Here is a 24,292-nt window from a genome sequence, read left to right on the forward strand (position 1 = left end):
ATTTATTTATATATTAAAAAAGAAATTATTAATATTATAAAGTTGGTTTTTATTTATAATTATATATTATAATTAATTAATATAAAGAAAATAAAGCTTTTTATTAAATAATTTAAAAAGTCTTTTTATTTTTATTAATATTTCTTTTATATTTTAATAAAATTTTATTATTATTATAAAATATAAATAAAATAAAATAATCTTAATTTCTTTCTTTTTTTTTTAATACTAATTATTATATAAATACGAGTATTAGAGAGCTTAGCTTTATTTATTTAATAGCTTCTTTTATTTAGCTAGATTTAGAAACTTCTTTTAAAGCTTCTTTTAATTAAATAACTATTTATATAAATTATTATTTCTTGCTTTTTATAATAGTTATAAGCCCGGAATACTAGCTATATACTTCTATTAGTAATTAGTAAGTATTCTAATAATTATAGTTACTTTTATTATAATTGGAATTACTAATAGAATATGTTTTATTTGATTTTTTTATTCTTTATTTCTCTTTTTAGAATAGTAGCTTTATTAGTCTCTAATATATACCTTATTAATTATAGGAGCTTTTCTAAATAATATATAAAACTTGAAATTAATTTCACTTTTTATAACATATAATACTTTATTAATTCCGGTATTTCAGAAACTTCTTATTTATTCTCTATAAAGCCCTCTCTACCTCTTATAATTAATTAAATAATTAAATAATTAAATATCGAGTAAAATACTCTATTAGTAATATAGAATATAAATAGAAGACCGGAAGCAGAAAAGGGAATATAATTAAAAGTATCTCGCCCGGCTTATTTTAATAATATTAAAGAGAAATACTTATTCAGGCTTAAGAAATATACTATTAAGTAGTTGAATTAGTTAATATAAAGCTCTCGGTATTAAAATATCTGGAATTAGATATATCGTATAATAGAACCTGTTTTACTTATATTATATCTTGAGTTACTTGTTTCCTAGTAGAGGTTCTCTCTTTAGAATATTATATAAGCTCTTTATAATAAATTCTAGCTATTAGAGGACAATATACGGGAATAAATAAGGGAAGACTATAATAGAATTCTGGACTATAATAGAACGGGTTCAATTTTTCCTAAAATCTGAATTAATAATTAGTTCCAAGCTCTTATATAAGCTCAAACCTATTAAGTTACGGAAGTTAAAGGATTTCTGGTAATTAAGGATTTTTTTTAAGTAATAGCTAGCAAGCTTTTACCTGTTTGAGAAGTAGTAGCTTGCTCTAGTAATTGAGGCTAATATACTTGGAGAGCCTATTTATATACTCGAGTAATACGGAAGAATCTTTGAGACCTTGATTTAGTAAAACAAGTAATAGTCTTTATTTGGGATCTATACCTCTCTTAGTAGATGATCTGATTTATAAGGCTACTCATACCCTTGCAAGGAAATAAAAGCAGAAAAGCACCCATAATAACCCATTAACTGCTCTGTTCTGGAGCTTGTAATTACTGGCTCCTATACCAGGAAACTTGATTTATAGCCTATGGACAAGCAGTTAAAGGCCGTATAAGAACGTCTCTTGTTACGGGGATATGAGAAGCTATATGGGCAGCTTGAGAAGAAGGGTTAGATAAAGGAGGGAGCGAAGCTACCAGGGGATTTTGAGTACAAATAGTATATATAATGTGGTTTCCTGGCTTTGGGCTTGCGGAGCCGTCCGGGGCTGGAGCTAGGCTTTTTTGGAACTAAATATACTACCGGAGACGTCTGGGGACACTTTGCTTCCTATCCTTTTTTGGTTCTATTACCTTAATATAAGGCGCTAGTAAATAACGGCTTCTTAGCTCTTAATTAGGGTAAATAGACCACATATATATTTCTTTTTACTAGAGGTACTTTATAGAAATACTTTATTAGCTATTTCCTTTATATATAGAATTAGAAGCCTCTAGGGGATATATTATATAGATACGAGTACTAGAAAGCTTAGCTTTATTTACTTAATAGCCCCTTTTATTTAGCTAGATTCAGAGGCTTTCTTTAGAGCTTCTTTTAATTAGGTAACTATTTATATAAATTACTATTTCTTGCTTTTTGTAATACTAATTTATATTATAATAAATATAAGTTATTATTTAAGTTTATATAATTAAGAATTAAGAATTCTTAAAGTATATAATAAAATATATATAAATAATTTACTTTAAAAGTTATATAATTATAAACTTAAAAATATATAAATATTATATACTAAGTTCTTAAAATAAGAAATAATAAAAATCTTTATTATATACTTTTCTTATTTTTAAATACATATTTTCTATATATAAGAATTATTTAATAATTTTTTATAAAATATATAGAATATATAAATTAAATTAATTAAATAAAACTAAAATATTATTTTAATAAAGAAATTAATAATTATTATATAAATAATATATATTATATAATTATTTTTATAATAATTAATTTACTAAAAATTAAAGAATTTTATATATTAAAAATATTAAGCTAAAGAATTAAAAAAAGAAAAAAAGCTTTAATCTTTAATAATTTTTTACTAATTTTTAATTTACTAATTATTTTAGTTATATTTCTTATTATATAATAATATAATAAATTATATAAATATATTAATTATTATAATTTCTATATATATAATTTTCTATTTTTTATTCTTTTTTTTAAGTATTATATTACTTATTTTATATTTTTATTTCTTTAAAAATAAATCTTTATAATTTTTTTTAAATATTATAAAAACTTTAAAAAATAAATATATATTATTTATTTTCTAATATTTTCTTTTTATAAATAAATAATATTATAATAAATTTCTTTTTATTATAAGAGCTTATTTAAGAATATATTAAATAAATACTTTTTAAATTATTTTTACTTATTTTATTAATAATATTTATAATTATATAATTCTTAAGAAATATATTTAAAAATAATTATATAAATTACTTTTTAAACTTAATTTAAAAAGATCTTTTATTTCTTATTCTTATTCTTATTCTTTTATTACTTATTATATTTGAGCTTTTTATTATTATATAATTATTTATATAATTATTTATATAATTATTTATATAATTATTTATATAATTATTTATATAATTATTTATATAATTATTTATATAATTATTATCTTTACTTTTTTATTTTTTTATATTTTTAATTAAAAATTACTATATATATTTCCTTAGTTCTTTTAATTAATATACTTAGTTTTAATTTATAATTGCTTTCTTTACTAAATTCTTAAGAAAAGATAATTAATTTCAGTATTTATAAATTTATATTATAAACTAATTTACTAAATAATATTAATTCTCTAAATTTCTTATAAGAACTTAGTTTCTTATTAAAAGATAATACTTTACTAATTCTTATTTCTTATTTATTTTCTTTACTTTCTTTAATATTATTATTATTATATATTTCTTTATATATATAATATTAAGCTTTTTTTTTAATTCTTACTTTATTTCTTTTAATAAGTTCTTTTCTTAATACTTTTCTTAGTTCTTTATTTATTTTATATTTAAAAATTAAAAAGATTTATTTTTATTATTATAATAAAGAGCTTTATTAATATAATTTATATTATAATTATTATTTTTAGTTTTATTATTATTTAGTTATTAGTATTTATTACTTAAATAATTATAATAATTTATATTTTAATTTAAAAAATATATATATATTTCTTTTATTCTTTTAAAGTTTTATTATAAATTAAAGAAAATAAGAAAAATATTATATAAATAATAAAAAAATAAAATAAAGTTATAATTATAAAAATAAAGAAAAAATAAATATAATATACTTAATTAAATAATTAAATAAGAATTAGATATATAAATTATATATATATATATGTTTTTATTAAAGCTATATAATAAGAGTTTATATAACTTTATTATATTTAATTCTTTATAAATAAATACATGTTTTTATATATATATTAAAGATATAATAATAATATAAAACTTAATTATTATATATTTATAAATTATAAATAATAAACTAAAGTATTATATATAATTTAGAATATTATTTTAAGTTATATAATTAACTTTTTTTTTATTTAATTATAACTTTTATATTTTTAATTTAATATATTAATATTTCTTATATATTTAATTCTTTTAAACTTTATTTAGTATTATTAATTCTATATTATATTAATTATTTATATTTAGTATTATAATTTACTTTTACTTTTTAATTTTATATTTAATTTAATTATTTAGTAAATATTATTTCTTATATCTTAATATATATTTATTTATTTTATATTATTATAAAGTAATTATAAAGAAAAGAGTTAAATTTATAAAATAATAAGGAAAATAATATAGAATTAATTATAGAATTAATTACTTATTATATTAAATTAAATATTTCCCGCCCAAAATTTCAATTCACTACAATAACGACATAAAATTAAGTAGTCGAGTAGCTATTCGTGACTAGCAACCTCAATATTAGTAATCCTAGAAAGTTTCGGAATTTTTTGTGCACTTTAAGAAAATCCCAAATTTTGAGTGTTCCGACAGGGGTATAATTGGGCGGTTAAGTAGTGAACGCTCGAGGGGGGCAGAGAAGCGAAGTCAAGCCTGGGACGAGCAAACTGAGGAACTTCAACGTGTGGTTAATTCCGCATCAAAACCATTAAACCAGGCAGGAAAGTCTAATCCCATTTAATGAAACGCTAGACCTGTCGTTTTCCCGTGCCAAATAATTCCATGACCATCGCTATTGCAGTAAGGTATCCAAATTTCCCATCCAAAAACTCGCCCGCTATGTACCCATTAACGCCTGCGCCCGGTACTGCAACTTGCAAATACCACGAGATCTCAAAAATGTATGGCCCAAACCCCCAAAACCCGCTCATTTATCATTATCAAAACATGTACAAGTAATTTATCGAAAGATGTTCTATGCCTCAAGGAGTCGTACGCCTGGGCGTTGTGGGAGCTGGGATTTCGAAAGCAATGTCGAAAGCTTGAAGTGTCTGTGTCATCGACCGTATCGCCGCTGCGACCGACTGGTTTTGCCGTGAGTACGGCGGATCGGAGGCCAGGAAGCCATTGAGTCGTTGCGATTGTAGTTCTGAAGTGACTGCTGGTTCTGGGAATTCAATGGAGTAGTTTTCAGACCTGTTGCAGTAACGTCAGTCTCCATTTTTTTTAAAGTGACTCTATTTGGAGTCGTTACTATGAGCGATTTAGAGGATGAACGTACTCGACAGAACCGTTGACAGCGATGTTTGAAAGAGCGTCGAGTTGTTCTCGTTGGTAGGCTGGGAGAGCAAAGTTGTTCGCGTTGTTGATGGGAGTCATGGCGACGTCGGTGACGGGCGAAGGCGACGAAGTTGTCGAGTATCGAGAATAGACGGCGAATCCGTATCAAATTGAGAGTTGTTAGGACACAATGCAAGTTCCGCGGAGTGATGTAGAGAGCAAAACGACGACGGGGTGGCCGAGATATTTGAAAGATTTGTGCGCGATTAGCTTGCGCTGGGCTATGCTGCGCAAGCAAGCAATGTCAGTCGACTTCTTTTCTTACGCGACGGTCCTTCCGGTCCAGCCGTCCTCGCCGTCAAAGGATTGGTCCAGCGTGAGATCTGTGAGCCTCGTTGGGCAGCAATTTTGAGCCCGACGGGCCGCAGTTGGTGAAAATTTGCTCTGAACCCATGCGCGTGCGTGGCTATGCATCCCGCGCCCTACCCAATTTGGTCTCAACTGCAGTCGCGTCCCTAAATGCCGCAATCTTTTTAGACCTCCGCGTCATCGCAAATCAGCTGTTTGGGTGCCCGTTGGTTGCGCACGCTTTCAATCTGAAAGAGAGGGCGTCAGCAGCACACATTGGCGAAGCCCTCAGGCTCCGATATGCTGCATGTTTCTGCTTGGTCAGCGAAACCCGCGGCCCGGTCCTGGATTACTTGGACGCCAAGGATCGCTTTATTACATTAACCCGCATTTCATTGTTGGGGTTAAATTCCCGGAGAGTCGTTAGAGTGGATTATCTCAATTCATTCGCGAGACATTTTCAAGCTCCCTCTTTTATCAACGGCCATGCTAAACCGCAAAGAAATGTTTCCCCTTACCTTTGCCAGATTCAAATTGCCATAGGGCCGCTCTGCCATCAGTGGGGGTTGGGAAAGAAGAGATAAAGCTTGTAATTTGCCATCGCAACCATCTCAAACCGATTCCAATTGGTCCCCTATATTGCAATCCCGAACTAACCCCTTTCAATATCTTGTACATCTTGTGTTGCTGAGGCTGACGGGTATGATCGTTGGGTCACCGGAAGTCGCCTCTGCTCCTGCTTAGCTAACGTGAACATGGTGAAATTTTGCGCACAGCCAGGTATCCTTTGGAAGTCAGGCACACAAGGCCAACGAAGGCAACCAAGAAAATTGAAGTCGTGACGAGGCGGAGGAGGCACTATCATTTGTTCGTAGCCTTTAAGCTTGTTATTATGGGTCCGGGCACTCTGTAGTGCTTGCCCTGCTTTTGCCATAGCGCTCAAAAGATAGATTTGAGTGGTCCCCAACCGAGAAAATCGCATGAGTTCCCCAACCAGCCCCATGTCGCTTCAATTCATGCAAGAAGCTGAGCAAAATTCTCTCCAATCTTACCTAAGCTAAGACAATTGAACCAACACAACGCAGCGCGGTATATTTCTAAACCGCCTAACCCTGCCCATCAAAGCAAAATCTCTCGGCTAGTATCCCCCTAATGTGCAAACCTAAAGTCCAGCCTCCTGCTCCCCTCAAGTTTAGTATTAACCTTATACTCCCTCTGCTGCTCCGGCGTCAACGCATTCCAAATCCTCGCCTTCTGCTTGTTCCTCCAAATGTAATAAGCCTTCGTAAACAAAAACAGATTAATACTCAATAAGTTGATGATGATCAGGTTGCGGTTGCCGCGATGGTAGAGAGGCTTGTCGTCGGTGCGGTAGATGAAGTTGGCGCAGATGTTGCCGAGTTGGACGGACATGTTGTATAAAGCTGCGGAGACAGAGCGTGCGCCGACGTTGTTGGAGTTTTTAGACGTCCACTGTGAGAAGGAATGTTAGTTAAGTGAGGGTTGGTGGAGGGGTGGAGGAGGAGGCGAACTTACGGCAACGAGAATAGCATGACAGTACGGGTATGAGAGGAGGACTGAGACGAGAGCATAAGTGCCCCAAGCCTGGTGGAGCGAACCAGGCCAGAAACGAAGAGCGATCAAGCAGGGCAATGTCCAGATAGGCTGAAGCATGGACACAAGCGTGCGTTCATTAGTCCACTCGCTGAGCCGTGTGATCAGAAGGAGTGTGATGATATGAGCTGCCGAAGATGGAATCGTCAAGAGATTAGTATTAAAGGTGCTGAATCCCACCGACTTGAGAGTCAAAGTGATATAAGTGTTGACTGGGGACTGGGGGATATAAGCAACAAGTCCAATGGCATAAAGTGGCCAGAGATCATAGTCTTTAGCTGCGTTCCAAAGACGCCGAGGGGTGACAGCTTGGCGATTGTGCATGTCTCCTTTTGAGGGGTCGTCGCGGAGGACACGATTCACGACAATTTTGACCTCGCGTTCCGTGAACCAGCCGTTAGGTCGATACCAGGCCTTGGTTTGAACGGCGGAGGCGGGCATCATAAAGAAGGAGGCGACGCCGACGAGGAAGGTAATGAAACCTTCGATCAGGAAGAGCCAGCGCCAGCCTGCCCAGCCCGCGACGCCTCTCATGTGAAGGAGAGCAAAGGCAAGAATGGAGGTGACGATAGTGGTGGCAGACAGAGTGGTCCAGAAGTAGCTGTCAATGAGAGTTAGTAGAGAACGGAACTGATAATTTCAGCCGCCGCACCTGAGTCTGATCGGGAGCTCTGGTGAAGTGTAAAAGTAGGAGAGCCAGAGTACAATATCAGGGATGAAGCCACCCTATTAGCCTCGTTAGCTGTGAATTACCTCATAGAAACAGACTTTAAATCACCTCTAGCAATCCCAGAATCGATCGGGTTGCGTAAAAGCCCTTTTTGCCTTGGATTGCACACTGGGACATGGCAACAATCGACCATAAAGTTATCTGCATCGGGATCCACCGGTCAGGTCCGATCTTTTTGGATACCAACTGTGAGGGGAGTTCGGCGAGGAGGAAAGAGAACAGGAAGATGACGTTTCCGAAGTTATAGTCTACCTATATTTAGCTTTGAAAAATCATAGCAGGAACACATATATCTTGCCGTTGGTATTCAAGTGCAAGTCACTTAGAAAATTGTCAGAGACCGCCTGTACTAAATTGCCACGATCCACCTGGAGACCGAAGAACATGATGCACTATTGAGAGGTCAGTGAAGAGACTGCCATGTGGGGCGTTAGATCTTACAGCCCAGAGACACACGCGCCAGTCCAATCGCCTAACCAACTTCTTTTCTTCCTCCTCTGTCCAAGTAAACGAGCGGTCAAATTCAGCACGACACTCATATGTCGATTTTTCGTAGACGTTTGACCAGTGCTCTGCGACATCTGGGTCCAGGAACGGGTTTTTGTGAAATGCATCTCCATCCTCATCAGAGTCCGATGTTGCTGAAGAAAAGGTAGCAGCACCCCTTGGAAGCGGATCACTGAATGTTGTTTCCTCGTACAGGACTTTGTCGTCAAGTTTTGCTGTTGGTGGACGAAGGTGTTCGCCCGCCTTTCCCTCTTCGGTGTTCGACATCATGGCAACTAAATTGATGCTAAGCTGGGATCTGCCAACTGGGAAAAACTGTGCCCTTATGTAGTGATAGAAGAAAGCGCCAAGCAATGACGATGGCCGAGGCTGTGACGCTTTATAGATGTTATTTGGAAACCTTGGTTCATGGAGACACCCTGGTATTGGTAACAGACCCTGCGGCACATGCATGTTGAAAATCCCAGTTGGGCCGTTTCTCAGACTTCGTCAACCAATGTGGGCTGAACATGCATGATTGCCCGCAGTATTGCAGAAACAACGGCTCTCATCCGAATTGTGGCGTTCCTATTGGCATGACTTCAGAACATGTAAGGGTGAGTACGGGTATCTGAACTCTGAGATCGGCCCGAGAGGGAGGGTGCACACACCCAACAGGCGTTCTTGAGAGGAACTGTAGGCGAGGAGCCCAACCGCCGGCAGCTCCCCATTCAAAGGACTACATCCAGAGCTTCAGAAATTTCAGACGGCCGCGAAGTGGAGATCTCGAGACGACGCATCTTCGTGGTTTGATGAGGACGGCTCGTCACCCATCAAAAAGGAAGGTAGTTGCGATTGGAAACCCGTACAAATACATTTCGACACTGGTTTTTGTCACCCCCACACCGGGATTCGCCATAATGGCCGAATATGAAGTGCTTTCGAGGAGTGAGGCCCGCCATCAGGTAACGCTGCAATCCACTTGAACGCATGAGGATCAACCATGGCAGACCGATAGTGGACATCCGAGTAAACTTCTGACCACTGGTTGGGGTGTGAAGTTCACGGAGGAAACGTAAACAATTTATGGGGCCAAGACAGAGTATAATTGCATCATTGGGGCCAACTTTACCTCACTTCGCAATGTGCAAAAACCTGGAGAAATTCTTGGAGCATCTAGCCATTGGAAAAAGGGATGATTGGCTGAGAAGGAAATACAAACCATTCGAGCATTAACCTATATGGATTCAAGGCGGCGATTTGGGAAATTTTGGATTATGTTGTCATTGTACCCTGCAAACACGTGCTTCGCGTCGGCCCATCGCACTGATAATGGAGAACGCGGGGGCTTCAATTCGTCGAGAGTGGGCGCGTTAGGACCCATAATCGCCTAAGGTTCGGACTTGATTGACAGTTAAGCCGCCCGTGATGGCTGTTGCGGGCAAGGAGATCGTGTGCAGTTGTTGAGGTTGGGAAAAAGGAAAGGAGGAAGGAAAATACTCGCAGAAGCGAGGAGCGGGCACGATTCACCTCTCCACGTGACCAAAGAGGAGGGGAGCAAGAGTGTGACTCATGTAGCCCAGGCCCCATTCCCAAGATTTCCAACCGTAAGACGGAGGAAAACAAACACCTCAGACCCACTTCCAACACTTCGAAGTGACTTATTCCACACCAGTAAGCAAGCAATCAGAAATGCAGAAACAACTACCTGGTGCAAGAGCTCTTCGACCATCCATTCATCGTACCCCCGTTTCGTTATCCTTCCTTGAGCAATTCTCTCAAACGTATCCTTCTCGTCTTTCACTTTCTGAAGTAATAGAAACCGTAGATCAACATCTTTATTATTCATGATATGCAGACATCACAAGTCTGTGGGATATATCTGAGATGGAGCCTCTATTCCCGTATCAGCATCGCTAAAACAGCATCAAGGTCAATCACCAAACAACCGTATCTGCACTTATGGTGCGAAGGTGCTGGATGTCCAAGAGGGAGGAATCCTAGCTCACATGTCGCCGGTCTTTGGCACTTGGTCGGATAGGAGTCTTTCATCTCCTTCCAAGAGGTCTTACACCAGCGAGGTGTGAGCACGATACTTTTGCTTACATCATTCCGTTTCCACTTGTTGTTGCTATTGCCTCCTTTGAATATCGGCAGAGCAGGAGGGGCTGGTACCGACTCCATTTCACCGGACTAAAGGATAGACGTCGGAGAAGGTGCATCAACACGCTCTTTCTCGGCCGATTCAGCAGAAGGCATAAGGTTGACCACGTATCCACCCTTCCCGACAGTATTATTACCCCTCTCACTTGACAAAGTCGGCGAGCAGAATCATCAAGCCCAAGCCGCCTCACTTTATTGATCAAGTGTGGTCAAGATAGATCCTAATCAACACTAATACAATGATCTTCTTTTAGCATGAGTAAGGTTTTTATTTTTTATAAAAATTTTTACTTCTAAATCTCTAATAATAAAAAAGTTAATAAGTAAAAAATAATATATAATTCCTAATTTAATTCTTTTTTATAATTCAATATTATAATATAATATATTTAATAGTTTTAAATTACTTTACTAAATATTAAGTTTTAAATTATGAAATATAAGCTAATAAGTAATAAAAAACAAGAATTAATTAATATTTCTAGTTCTAGTTTCAATTAAATATATAATAATATTTTATTTAAAAGTCTTTTAATAGTCTATTAATTCTAAAGGTTTATTCTTTATATCTTTAGCAAATAAATAGGAATTAAGTAATAAAGATTTCGCTTTTTATTTTTAGAAAATAATTAAATAAGTAAGAAGAATTCTTATATTTATAAGTATTTCCTTATTAATAATATTAAATACTATATAGATTTCCTTTAGAAATAAGCTTGAAATTCTATTAAAAAACTTTTGAATCTCTATTAAAAGACTATTAATCTAATACTAAATATATAAAAAATAATAAGTAAAAATCTAATTATTTTAAAACCCTCTAGTTATAAATAAAAGATAATTTATTAGCTATATTCTATTAAACTACTAGCTAATTAGAACTAATTAGATATCTTTAGAATTAGTTTTAATTACCTTATTATTCTTATTTTTGAATTTATAAGCCTCTAAATTAAAGTTATTTATTTAAATAATAGAAGCTAGTAAAATATATTTTCTAAATATAAGAAATATTAAATTAGTATTAATATATATCTTATTAATATAATTAATAAGTTCTTATATAACCTTAAATAAATAGTAGTTATACTTATAATTATAATAAAAAAGAGTATAAATAATTAGTAAATTATTATAAAAAGGTTAATTATTTAAGAATTATATCTTTTTAATTTATTAACTTTTTATTAATAACTCTAAATTAATTTAAACCCGAATTAATATTAGTTCAAGTATTATTACTTAATTATTAAAGAATAAGTAATTTCTTAATTAGAAATAATATATTATTATACTTATACTTTTTAATTAAAATTTTAATAACTTTAGATTTCTATTTTAGTAATTATTAGCTTATAAATTATTATATATTTAAATATTATTAAAACTTATAATAATATTCTTTTAAGCTAAATTAAACTTTCGAGAAGCCTTAATTATAAATCTAATAAATGCTTTTTTAAAATTAATTAAATAATTAAAACTAGTATTATTAGTTTTAGCTAGAGCTTTATTATATACCAAAAAGAGCTTAATTAAATTAGTAACTAATTTCTCAATAAACTCGAATAGCTAATAAATAATTAGTAAATTAGTCTCGATTTATAAGAAAATCACAAATTAATATCTAAAGAAAAAGAAGTTATTTAATAATTATATTAATATGCTTTTCTTTTGAATCGAGACTAATATAATAAGTATATTATTAATTATTATTTCTTTTTTCGAACTAGGAAATGTAATTATTTATTAATTATTAATAATTTTTTCTTTTAATATTTAATAATAAAACTTATAAGAAATACTTATTAAACTTATTTTAAGTATAACTAATTTCAAGAACTAGTTCTAATAAATAAACTAATTAATGCCTATTTTTAAAGCTATATATGCTTTTTTATATATTATTTAATATTTTACTAGATATATAAAAGTACTAGTTCTAATTAGGCTACTAAATTCAATTAAATACTTGTTATTATATATATTAAAATAACTTAGTATTTATTTAATAATATAATAAATCAAATTTCGAGCTATAAATAATATTTAAAATATAATTATTTTTAATTAATTTTAATTTTCTCTAAATCTTTTATAATATTATAAGCTATATTTATTATAATTATTTTTAGTAATTTCTTATATAATTATATAAATTTAAATTTACTTATTATTTTATATATATTTGTTTTTAGTATTCTATTATAATTTCTCTTTTATATTTCTTTTTATAAATAAAAGCTCTTATATTATTTTTAAAGACTATTTTTAAATATTAAATTATATAATATATTACTTTTTTTTAATAAAGTTTAAGTATTATTATAGTTATAATACTCGATCTTTATTTATATATATATTTATTATTAATTTAGCTTTATAAAGCCTTTTATTTAATTATATAATATTTTATTAAAGTTATTAAAGTTATTAAAAATAGTAAATTTAAAGAAAGAATATATTATACGGAAAATTGAAATCAGAAGTATTAAAGAAGAAGAATAATTCATTATATTATAACTAGTTTTCTAATATAGGGGAAATTTAGAGAACTAGTAGCTAAAAGTACTAGATAAGAAGATAATTATAATACTACTAAAATTAATAAAATTTATGAATTAGTTATATTATAATTAATAATTCAAAGTAATAGTTTTTTGCGTAAGCGGGAAGTGGGTTTGGGTAATAATTAGCGGGTAAACCCTTCTAGCAATGGCGCTGGAAAATGCGGCAGAATTAAGCTTATCGGATCTGAAACCTTACGTTCGATCCATCTGTCCGGAGACAGTTCGAACGGCTGAAGGCAAAATCCCCCTCACCGTCTCACTGCACAGTGCACTGCAAAGCGTTAGAGATAAAGAGCACCCAGCTATGCTGTGGGCGGATGCAATCTGCATTGACCAGGACAAGAAACTCGAAAAGAGTATTCAAATACGCTTGATGCGGACCATCTTCCAGTCTGCTGAAGGAGTCATTGCTTGGCTTGGTGAAGAAATACACAACAGCCACCAGGCTATTGAGGAACTTTTAAAGATCAGGGTGATATCTTTGAAGCCACATATCTGGCCCGAAGGTTTGCCAGCTATCCCAGTGTCCTGGGGCGGCAGAGACATTCCTAGCTTGCGCGATAGTACCTGGAAAGATATTGATCTGTTACTGAGCCGGAATTGGTTCAGACGCTCCTGGATTGTCCAAGAGCTTATTCTTGCCTCAAATATTATGGTCAATTGCGGCAGATGATCCCTGAACTGGGATGACTTATTCGAAGGCCTGAAAATTTGCCGGGACAAGCTGCAATCAGAGGTGCAAATCAATTCAGATCAAGGCCATGTCCTCACCCACGGTGATCCGGCATATGCACTTGGACTCACGAGAGAGTCTAGAATCAAGTTCAATGACGCTATATTTGGCCGTAAATACCATTTGCTGGAATTTCTGGACCTTTTCGCATATACACAGGCTTCAGAGGAGCGTGATAAGATATTTGCTTTGCTCGGACTGGCTACAGACTGTTCTGGAGAAGTATTTGACCCAGACTACGGGTCTCCACTGGAGGATGTCGTTTGTCGATACGCCAGCGAGTTTGTGCGCAGAGGACGAGCACTTGATCTATTACACAGGGCTGGAACTTCTAAGGCATACCCCTTCTGTTCGTGGATCCCGTTCTGGACTCGTGGAAATTTCCCCCAGGCGGTCTCTTCCTGGCGGGGTAAGAGAGAGGAAATTTCTCTGCAGGAGGAAAGCGTGCAACTCGGGCTCAAGTACTGCCGACCAAGAAGTTTGTACTATCAGTGCGTGGCTTTTCTTTCGACACCATTTTACGAATGAACGATATAAGAACTGATAGAAAGGATATTGTCTCGTTTGTTAACTCTATCTACTCTTTGGTGGAGCCATTGAAGTCCTATCCCACCGGCGAATCTCGTCACGATCTAAAGTGGAAGCTACCCATCGGTAATGCAGGTAGACCGTACTTTGAACCGCCAAATCAATATCTCATTCCTCGGGACATAATAGCAGGAGACACCACACTGGGAGACTGGCCGCCTGACTTGGGAAAGAACATATCCATGATCAGCTCAAAGCAGGATATAATAAACTTCTGCAAGAAGCCCCATAACCTGCGAGAACTGACATGGAATTATTGGAACACGGCTGCTGCATTCGCCAAGAGGATTTCGAATGGTACATTTTGCATAACGAAGATGGGGTATGTTGGCATAGTGCCTGGTGATTCACGAGTCGGTGATGAAGTGTGTGTTTTGGGTGGAGCTGCAGTGCCATTTGTGCTTCGGAAAAACCAAGCAACAGAGGAGGAGACAGAGTACCAACTGATTGGCGAAGGCTATATTCACGGAATCATGTGTGGCGAGGCACTTGGCTTCAAACATACCCCAGAGCTGGATTTTCATATGGTTTAGGCGTCAGGATGGAGAGAAAGATTCTCTGCAGCTTCTTCATAACAATAGCTTCCTTCAAGCTTTTGAAACTGTGCGAGGCAAGTGGGGAGTATTTAAAGTGGAGATACATATATGACAGTTCCCAATGGGCAGTGGCCGGGCACAAGCTGTGGAGAAAATGACCAATCTTCGATCACCAAGTGGCTCATTCTCGCCCGAGGCGGAGAAGTGTATCTGGCAAGCCGTTTTGGGACTCTAGAAATTACGTCTCTATTTAAAAGTGGGTTATATAGGGCACAGCCCCTGATTTTTAATATAATATCTATAATATTCAAGAAATCAAGGCTAATAGTCTAGCAGATTATAAAAGTAAGATATATAGTAATCAAATATATTATAACTTAGTAATATTACTAGCTAAATAATTACTTTATTTATATTAATTAATTAAAAAGCTTTTAGAGGCTCTTTAAGATACTATTATAAGTAATAGACATGCTTGGTAATATTTTACTCTGAAATATTTTATAGAACATTCTAGCTTGTATTAATAAGTATTAGGTAATACTAGTATTAAAATATTTCAATTATTCTAAAATAGTAGAAATAGTATAAAAATAATAGAAGTAAGTAAATCTATTACTATTTCTTTTGCTATAGCTTTCTTTCTTGCTTTTTACTTATTTATATAATTAATTTATATTAAATATATCCTTAAAATGTTTTCTTTAATTAAATTAAACTATTTTCTTATATTATTCGAAATAGTAATATCTTTTATAAATTATTAAAAAAAGACTTTCACGATTTAGAAGTATTCTTATTATATATTACTTAATAAAAATAAAGATTTACTTTATTATATATATTATTAATTAGACTCTTTCTTATTATTATATAATATTACTATTATAAGAAATCTTAGAAAGTATATTTAAAGGTATTATTTACTTATTTCTCGTAAGCCTATTAATTCTAAGAACTAAGAGAAAGTTACTTAATAAATTCAAGGGCTTTCTTATTAAGCTTAAATACTTGAGAATATAAAGAAGTTTATTTTATAAATTCTTGAATAATAAATTAATTAAAAAGTTCTTATAAAAGCCTCAATTACTTTTATTATTATATGAAACATTTCTTATAATATAGTAAAATAGCTAGAGTTCTATATATTTTACTAGGTCTTAGATAAAGCTTATAAAAGCATACTTCTTACCACTTACTTTACTACTTTTATTAAGGTTAAAGAATCCTGGATTTAATATAAGGATACTATATACTAGTGCTGAGCAGCACATTGTGAATCTGCCTTAACCTGTGGGAGTGTGCTCAAAAGACTTCATTGCAGGACTTTTCAAGGAACCGGTCCATTTCAAGTTCCCAGCCTGACTTCATGCGATGCTTCTTTTGCGAGACTATCTGCCTCCTCATTTTCCTCCCTGCGCACGAGATAGTAAGCAACCTGAACTCCAACCACACTGAGCTTCTCAACTTCGCCTCTCAATTTCAAGAATTCGGCAGAATTTTCAACCACTTTGCCAACCTTGTTAATGAGTACACCTTCCTTATTCTCATTCCAGTTCGCGAAGTTTCGGCACATTCCTTCGACGAGGTAACCTGGATTTAAAGAGATTAGCATCTAAGACGAACGAGCAATTTGAACAGAACGAGGTGCTTGAAAGGTACGCACTGGAGTCAGTAACAACAACGAGTCTGAGATGCATAATATCAGAGACTGTACGAGGGTCGTGACCACCTTTGGCCTCTTTGACCATGATCCGACGAGCAGGGAGGATTTGGAGTCGAACGATCTCTAAGGCATGGGCAGCAGCGGTGAGTTCTGCTTTCTGACTGGTGGGGACCTGTGGGCCTGGAAGGCGTTCTCCAATGTTAAATTTGGAGCTGGGACCAAAAAAGCAACCGATTCCACCACGCGCGTCACGAGTTCCATTGCCAGAGCAAGCGCCGTCAGTGAAAACAAGTAGCGATCGACGTGTGCCACTATATTCATGAGAGTAACTATGGTGGGAGGGGTGATTTCGAGCTGCTGCTTCACCTCTCTCTCCAACCAACCAAGTGAGCTGACAAATTGTGCAGTGGTAGGTCTGTATGCTGGGCAGTGGCAGTGGCTTCGGAGGATTGTCGTAATCTTTCTTGATTTTATAGGTGTTTGCTGGGCCTAGAACTTGCTCGTCCCATTGCGGCATGAATCTTGCCATGCATCCTCCGAGCACAAATACACGTTCATCCTCTCCATCGTCCTCTGTATCTTCCTCGCCGAAATCGAGGTCGTCGCGATAGTCATCGATCACATAGGGGTCGTCTTCATCGGATTCACCATATGCGAAATCTACACAGCAGATATCGCATCGTCTGAGGCGATGATCGAAACAGACCGTCTTTCCGTTTGACAGCTGGTGGATCAGTTGCTTAGGAGGTGCTGGGAGAGACATCTTTGCAACTCTAAAGAGTCGAGGGCAAGCTTAGAAAGTAACGAATTGTTTATTTAGAAAAGATGGAACGAGGAGGTTGAAAGTCAGCTGCGATGAGACCCGGTTGGTTGATTTCGACTGGAGGAGAGGTAGGGTCCAGAGGACTTGATTTCTAAGAAGCTACGATTTCAGGGTTCCTTAAATAATCGCTCGCTCCTAGCGCTTCGCTTAGAACCACGCTAACCCCTCACAGCGACAAACGAGAAAGAATCCTAGTCTCGGTTATCTGGTCAGTGAAGATCCTCAGATGAAATAGGCAGAAGTGAACCAAGTACCAGGTTGACGAATTACCAGGTGTAATTCGCGTTACATAGGAACAGAGGAGATTTCTAGAATTGTAATTATTTCTAGAAGAGAAGCGTGTAGCTCGCAGAAGCTTGGGAGCGAGGCTAAATACTCCTTAGCGCCATAATTAAGCGAAATGTGTGCCTAAGGCTCAAGCGAATTTTCCCCCTCACATCAGTGTCATCACGTGAATGGATCCTTGAAGGAAGGTGTAGCTAAGAGACTTTGCAGGCAAGGGTTAAGGCCTAGTAGTAGAACCAAATGATTATGTAGAAATTTCCCTGCTGATTGAGGGCTGAGTGAGGGCTGAGTGAGGAATTGATTTGAGCGAGGAAAGGTTGATTATTTTGGTAAGGGTCTACGCTGGAGCTCCGGGTTCGCTTCATTAAAAAGTCCTCTCCTTACACTAGAAGTGATCAACCACAACAGATATGCATTTCTCCGAGCTCTCCGGGGGAAATTTGATGCGGCTTCTTGGCAGGGATCCCTCGAGCCTTGGCAATGTGGGGTCTGGAGCTGTTGATTCGCCGAAGAAAAAGGGGAAGCAAGCGCAGGATCAGCCAGCCGCAGCAACATTTAACCTTTATTTTTAGCCTCTTCAGCCTCGAGGCCGCTTCTCACTTGATGCAGGCCGATTTGGGTTTCATCTCGTCTATTAATTAGAACTTTCCGTCTTGGCCTTCGGGATTTGTCTTGCTTTCCATACGCACAAATGTTCCTCATCTCCAGATCGACCAAGGGGATCGCGTAGAGCCCGTACTCTTTAGCGGAGTTGTGGCAGCAGCAAACCACAGATCTTTGGAGTCTAGGGTATAATGTGCAGGTCTCCGGGGTAGCCTGGCTGTCAGGAACTCGTCAGTAACCGCCCGCTTCCCGCGTGACCACACGGTCTAATCCTTCTAGCTTTCAGTTTGCCTCGATTGTGTAATTCAAGGTATGTGTTGAGAAATCCACTTTCTTGGCACGGGATAACCATTTCAACTCATACCTTTGGCAGATGCTCGTTGTGTGTTTAATAGCTTTCCATTGGACAGGTTGATCTCCTTTCTCTTGGCTCAGGAACACCCACTTTTACTCATTCCTTTGGCACAGGGTCGAGTAGTGCTCGATAGCTTTCAATTGGATAGATTTACTTCTTTTACTCTAAATCCTACGTCCTTTGGCAAGTCTTCCCAAACTCAATTTTTCTATCTTGAGATGCTTCAGAGACAGGAAACGGTCTAACTGATGACCCGTCACTGAAATAGCACGAAGCTACTTTGAAATAGGCAACTTGAATGAGCGACGGAGTAAGGGTTGGCGAAAAATCCGTTCTTTTGCGGGAGGCGGTTGTGAATAGGGCTCTGAAAAAAATCTATAAAGAGCCAGCTTTCCACCTCCAAACATCATCCACCATCTCATCAAGACATTTTCTAGACACATTAATCCCCTCTGCTTCATACCATCAACCGCCATATTCAACTCCTCAGTCCCACTTCCCATTGCATTATGAGGTTCTCAATCATCATCCAAGCCGTCGCCCTGGCACTCTTTAGCCACCTGGTTTATGCCACTGCCATAGACACACGTGCTGTTGCGGGTACAAACCAAGCCCAAAACTTCGAAGACCTGATTGCCTATCAACTCCCAGACGGCCGTCGCAGAATTGGATTTCTATGACAACGGCGCTTTGGAAGGTTATGCTATTGAAACTGATGCTGGAGGCAAGTCTCTCAGCTCACCCTAATTTCAATTCTCTCTTGGTTTTAACTCAACTACCAGCTACTTTCTGCGATGTCGATGGGACTGAGGTCGATCTCGATGATGTCCCTCTCAATAAACGTATCTCAAAATGGAGACTTGCACTCAAGTTTGCAAAGTTGATTGCTAAATGGGTATTGGAAAATGATCGATATATTGATGGAAAATCGATATATTGGAAGTTGACAGTCTGTAGAATAACCAGATACAAGAGAGTGAAGTCTAAAAGTAAAGGAGAAAGTGTCCAAAGTAAGGGTCTTTATCCCCATTACTTATTGGCGATATCGGTAATGCCGAGCCCGCTTTCTCCGATACATTATAAATCAGCTGATAAATCTAAAGTAATCAAAATGACGATATACTAGCAAGCTTGGTAAGCTCAGCGAGTGACGCATGACAAATGAGAGTGGAGAACCCTAAATTAGTGGTTGAACTTGGTGCTGGAAGGATTGGTAAGCTAGCTAAGGTAGTGCACAAATTCAACAACTTTTATATTTATTATTCTCGAAAACTCCTGAAATTATTATAATGGCTAGTAATTATAAGAATATATTAAGTAGTATACCGGGCCTAATAACAGATCCCCAGCTAAATCAATTAATAGCCCCTCACTACTGGTTTGCTTCTAATAACAAAGCAGTAGTTATGGGCTTATACGGAATTTCCGGATCCGGTAAAACGTTTCTACTAAACTAGCTCAAGCAAGAATTCGGGCAAGAGCATTTCGAGTTCTATAATAGTGCGAAGATAATTACTAATCTTGTTTCCGGTAGACTCGACGCATTCCAGAAACTGGGAAAGCAAGATAAGGTATATTGGCGCCAGTTTACTATTGATATAATCGGAAAGGAATGTGCCGATAGCGGGCGATGCAGTTGTAGCTGGACACTTATATTCTGGCCCGAGCAGGCAGAAACTGGACAGCCAGTGTATACTAGAAATGACTTGGACACATTCACGCACATCCTCTACTTGGATGTGAACTTTCATTGGCGAGATATCGTGTGGTTTGCGATGGAGTTAGAAGCATCGAGGAGTTCTTGCGTTGAGCCCACAATGCCATCCTTTCTAAGTCCTTCGAGTCTTTGTGACTGCTGCTCCTTTCTATTGTCCTCTTTACAGTGTCGGGCTTCTTCAAAACCCGACCCTGAGTCCCTGAGCCACCAAATTCTATCTTCATAGTGGGAAACATTATCTTCTACCACCCTACACGGGGGCATGGGGATATCGTCGCCGAAAACTGGTTGCAGTTGTAAGGTCAAGTAAACCAGCACTGCAGTAATGAAATTTGAAGCTGTTAGCCACTCGAAAACGTTTCTGCCTGGCATCCGCATAGTGGCCGTATTCTCTAGCTCTTGTTCCCGAACAATTATGTCCCTGAATAATTAAAAAGTCTAGTCGCCAATGTTGACAGCACAAAAAACAAGGCAATTTGAACCCGCTTTCTGGGATACCTGCCTTTATCGGAAAATTGCTCCAAGTCTCTATCTGATGTGATAGGTTCTATTTGACAGGGTGTGACAAAAGAAAGGCCGCTGTATGCAGCATATCTGCATATCAGCAGGGAATGAATTAGTGCTGAGCTCAGCCGGCAAAATGTTCTTAAGAGATGGTGTGCAACTTCAGACTCATATTCAAGACAAATATATTTCCAAAGTTCCCCTTCTTCACTCATTGCACTGCGCCTTCTTTTATTGTTTCCAGGGATCATGGTCTCAATCGGTCTACCCTCCGGCGTTATTTTACGGCTTGCTACAATCAAAGACGTCCCTCGAACGAGCGCCGTTGCAACAGCAGGCTTCTTCTATTCGCCAGCTTTTGAGTGGGAGCGAAGATATCACGCTCAATATCCCGAAGATACCATCAAATCATTTGCGAAAAGATTTGCGGACATCATCCGAGACCCAGAATTTATTCTAGGTGTTGTTGAAGATTCGTACCAACCGGATGAGAACAGCAAGACTGGAGCCACAATAGTGACAAACCAAGGCGAGAAGGCTTTCCAAGCTGGAGACTCAGTGATCGTTGGATTTGCGGCTTGGAAATTGCCCCCTGGGTCGAAATACATTGGGCAATTCATGGATCATGAGGATTTGGCAGCAGACAACAGGCCAGTGTTTGACGGAGGTCTTGGCAGAGACAAATATATGCCAGGTTCTCCTGTTTATGAAGCCGTGTCTGCGCAAGAAGAGAAGTCAGACGTTCTTTTCTTCCGAAGCGATGGCGGGGATGCTGATATTTTGAACAGGCACTTTCAAGGCCGTATGGTCATTGAATTAGTAGCTATACATCCAGCGTACTGGCGTCGTGGTCATGCAAGGTCATTGTTGAGTTGGGGCATTGCAGTTGCAGAGAGTGAGGAGGTCAAAACAGGTGTTGTTGCTAACACCCGTGGGTTGGGTTTGTATCTTTCGATGGGTTTCAAGGAAGTTTTGAGGTTTAGTATTCAAGATGAGGACGAGCCCCCTAATGTAATCTCCGGAATACTCTTGAAGTATCCTGATTGAAGAAGGAATGTATAGAGGAGGACATTTACCACGTGAGGGTATAGAAAGTTGCAATATGCAAGAGCTACCGGGGTTGCTGATAATCAGATTTATGGATCAACAATCCGGTGCCATTTTTCTTTCGCTGGCATACCTACGTCTTAGGAACGTTCAATGCATAGAATTCCGTTCAATATGCAAGTAAGCCGATGAACTGCTTCAGGTACCGTGAAAATCACCCAAAATAAAGAAACTCAACAATTGACTTTGGGTATCTCGAGACAAAAAGCAGTTTAATTTCCTTTCTTCATTGTCGTGCGAGTACCGGGACCCGCAAAGCCTTTCTAAGACCTCACTTCGTTTGTTTAGCACGTGCCTCCAAACAGTGTTGGTGCTTCTTAGGCTCTTGGGATTCGATATCTGATATGCCTTTCACGCGATCATTGCCCTTAATAGCATACCATGACGCTCACATACCCTCCTTCACAATAGTATTGATTCCACGGCGAGGAAACGCCGTCTGCATGCCTTCCTCATCACTATCGCTCTCAGTCTCAGGCTCTAAATCCATACTATCAACCCCCAGAGCTTGCAATTCCCACTTGAAGTCCATATTGTCGGTACTCAGATCTAAGGCTTCCATGAACTCGCGTTTCTCGTCGATGAGCTTTCGCTTCTCCTCATTCAGTGTCTTGCGCCACTCCCGCCTCGCCTTCTTCTCAAGATCCAACGCATCGATTTCCAGGAGAAATGTTTTGCCCAGATTGTCGACCGTGACGAATTTCTCAGCAAAATCGTCGTAGACGAGATGTTTTGGCATCCACGACTTCAAGCAAGCCATCAGGGTTTGAGACGTGTCGTCGGCATACCGAATGCGGGTTTCGAGGCGGAGTGGGAGCTTGTGGTGTTTGAATATCTCCGCGTGGTGCGTGAGATAGATATCCTCAAATTTGTGGCATACTAGACGGAAAGAGGTGGCGGTGATGGCATCGAGGTTTCGGAAGATCTTGATGAGGGCTTTGGTGGGAAAGGGGTTCGGTGACCTAGGGGCTTGTGGAGCTATGCATATGTTAGTCTTTCAGGAATGTGACGATTGAAGAAGAGCTGAAGAGCTCACATGGTTCAGTTTTCTTCGTCTTTGTGCCTTTTCCTGTCGGAGGATTGGCCACTCTCTTTTTGCGACTCGAAGCCATTGTTCAAGGTTGAGTGGCGAAAGGGAAGATTGGTTGGCGGCAGTCCAGCTAAATCGGACCTCCTTTCGGAGGGAGACTCTGAATAAACTGCCAGGATTGAATTTGTGGAGTGTAGATAAGGTGAGAAGGTTAAAATTCTACCCATTGAAAAAACACCTCTTCGTTTCACTTTCAAGGCGAGTTAACCCAGAAAATTTGAATGCCCTCAAAGTGAATTGCTTGGTCAAAATAACAAGCTGCCATGAACAACAAGGCTTCAATTGAAAGTTTTGAGTTCAGTTTTATTCATCTGTCACGAACCAGCATTATGAACTTGTATTTTGTTCTTCCTCGGTATTATTGACGTTTTCCCCCGAACAAGACTCAAACACTTTAACGAGTCCAGATAATTCGTAGACTTACTTCAGATCAAACTAAGGAAACGGAATTAACTAAGATAAAGTTTATCCCTTGATACGATGGATGGACCTTTAGCTTTTATTGAAGTGTCAAAGTTTTGAAGCGTTACGTGGGACAAAATCTGTTACCTCGAGAGTAGTAAACGGGTTGCTAAGCTTCAAGAGGGGAGGGAACGCTAAGGCGAATCCTTTACATTCAATTTCAGTGGTAACTTTCAATCCGGGATAATGCAAAGTGAGTTTGTATTTTTTCCCGACATCAAAATTTTGGGAGCGCGCGCACCTGGACAAACTTATACAACACCCTCCCTCGTCTACATCTCCATGAGTCGCGCGATATTCTTGTTGAGGAATATCTTTACAGTTCCCTTCTTGAAGAGACACCAGAGAACTGCTCTAGTGCACGAATTTATCTAGCTGGTGATTGTAATGCCTGCCTCCTCTCGCGAGCATGCCAACTAAGCGTCGTGAGACGCCAGAAAGGCTGGTAGCACCAGGTAGGGGAAGACGAAGAGACATAAGAAAGCTCCAGCCCCTCCACATCGTAAGTTACCCCTTCGCAATAGTTTTGATTACCCGATCCTCTCACCAACGTTGGTTGTAGTACCTACCGCAACTTACACTTCGGAAGAGCAACACAACTCGGAGAAGCGGAAAGACTTCGCCAAGAAGCAAACGACTTCACCAATCCACCAAGTCCAGGGGATGAGGAAACCCCGG

The 24,292-nt window shown here is 37.2% G+C and overlaps 5 protein-coding genes across 5 annotated transcripts; 2 read left to right on the forward strand and 3 right to left on the reverse strand.

Annotated features, from left to right (window-relative positions):
* Positions 1-4,506: 4,506 nt before the first annotated feature.
* On the reverse strand, positions 4,507-5,431 carry K444DRAFT_668858 (uncharacterized protein). The gene is made up of 2 exons (XM_024887464.1): positions 5,236-5,431; positions 4,507-5,150 (listed from the first exon to the last, which is right to left on the reverse strand). The coding sequence occupies exons 1-2, from the start codon at positions 5,331-5,333 to the stop codon at positions 4,937-4,939; spliced, it is 312 nt and encodes a 103-aa protein (XP_024729292.1). The 5' UTR covers positions 5,334-5,431; the 3' UTR covers positions 4,507-4,936.
* A 1,300-nt stretch (positions 5,432-6,731) lies between these two features.
* Positions 6,732-8,700, reverse strand: K444DRAFT_647278 (MFS general substrate transporter; the record flags this gene model as incomplete). The annotated part of the gene is made up of 6 exons (XM_024885313.1): positions 6,732-7,055; positions 7,119-7,797; positions 7,849-7,922; positions 7,975-8,174; positions 8,225-8,318; positions 8,368-8,700. 6 exons carry the CDS (start codon positions 8,698-8,700, stop codon positions 6,732-6,734), a joined length of 1,704 nt encoding a protein of 567 aa, XP_024729293.1.
* A 4,590-nt stretch (positions 8,701-13,290) lies between these two features.
* On the forward strand, positions 13,291-15,072 carry K444DRAFT_706456 (uncharacterized protein; the record flags this gene model as incomplete). Its single annotated transcript, XM_024888133.1, has 3 exons — positions 13,291-13,800; positions 13,870-14,322; positions 14,358-15,072. 3 exons carry the CDS (start codon positions 13,291-13,293, stop codon positions 14,997-14,999), a joined length of 1,605 nt encoding a protein of 534 aa, XP_024729294.1. The 3' UTR covers positions 15,000-15,072.
* A 6,084-nt stretch (positions 15,073-21,156) lies between these two features.
* On the forward strand, positions 21,157-22,170 carry K444DRAFT_573157 (uncharacterized protein). Its single transcript, XM_024877387.1, has 2 exons — positions 21,157-21,689; positions 21,744-22,170. The coding sequence occupies exons 1-2, from the start codon at positions 21,205-21,207 to the stop codon at positions 22,000-22,002; spliced, it is 744 nt and encodes a 247-aa protein (XP_024729295.1). The 5' UTR covers positions 21,157-21,204; the 3' UTR covers positions 22,003-22,170.
* A 163-nt stretch (positions 22,171-22,333) lies between these two features.
* K444DRAFT_636253 (uncharacterized protein) lies at positions 22,334-23,174 on the reverse strand (the record flags this gene model as incomplete). The annotated part of the gene is made up of 3 exons (XM_024883973.1): positions 22,334-22,401; positions 22,459-23,040; positions 23,099-23,174. 3 exons carry the CDS (start codon positions 23,172-23,174, stop codon positions 22,334-22,336), a joined length of 726 nt encoding a protein of 241 aa, XP_024729296.1.
* Between the last annotated feature and the right edge of the window lie 1,118 nt (positions 23,175-24,292).

Source organism: Hyaloscypha bicolor, assembly GCF_002865645.1.
Source record: "Hyaloscypha bicolor E unplaced genomic scaffold K444scaffold_175, whole genome shotgun sequence".
Lineage (NCBI taxonomy): Eukaryota > Fungi > Ascomycota > Leotiomycetes > Helotiales > Hyaloscyphaceae > Hyaloscypha > Hyaloscypha bicolor.

Coding starts and splice junctions, on each gene's coding strand:
- K444DRAFT_668858 (XM_024887464.1), bottom strand. CDS start 5,333: ATGACTCCCATCAACAACGCGAACAACTTTGCTCTCCCAGCCTACCAA. Junction 5,151..5,235: donor GCTGTCAACGGTTCTGTCGA/GTACGTTCATCC, acceptor TTACTGCAACAG/GTCTGAAAACTACTCCATTG.
- K444DRAFT_573157 (XM_024877387.1), top strand. CDS start 21,205: ATGGTCTCAATCGGTCTACCCTCCGGCGTTATTTTACGGCTTGCTACA. Junction 21,690..21,743: donor GTGTCTGCGCAAGAAGAGAA/GTCAGACGTTCT, acceptor TATTTTGAACAG/GCACTTTCAAGGCCGTATGG.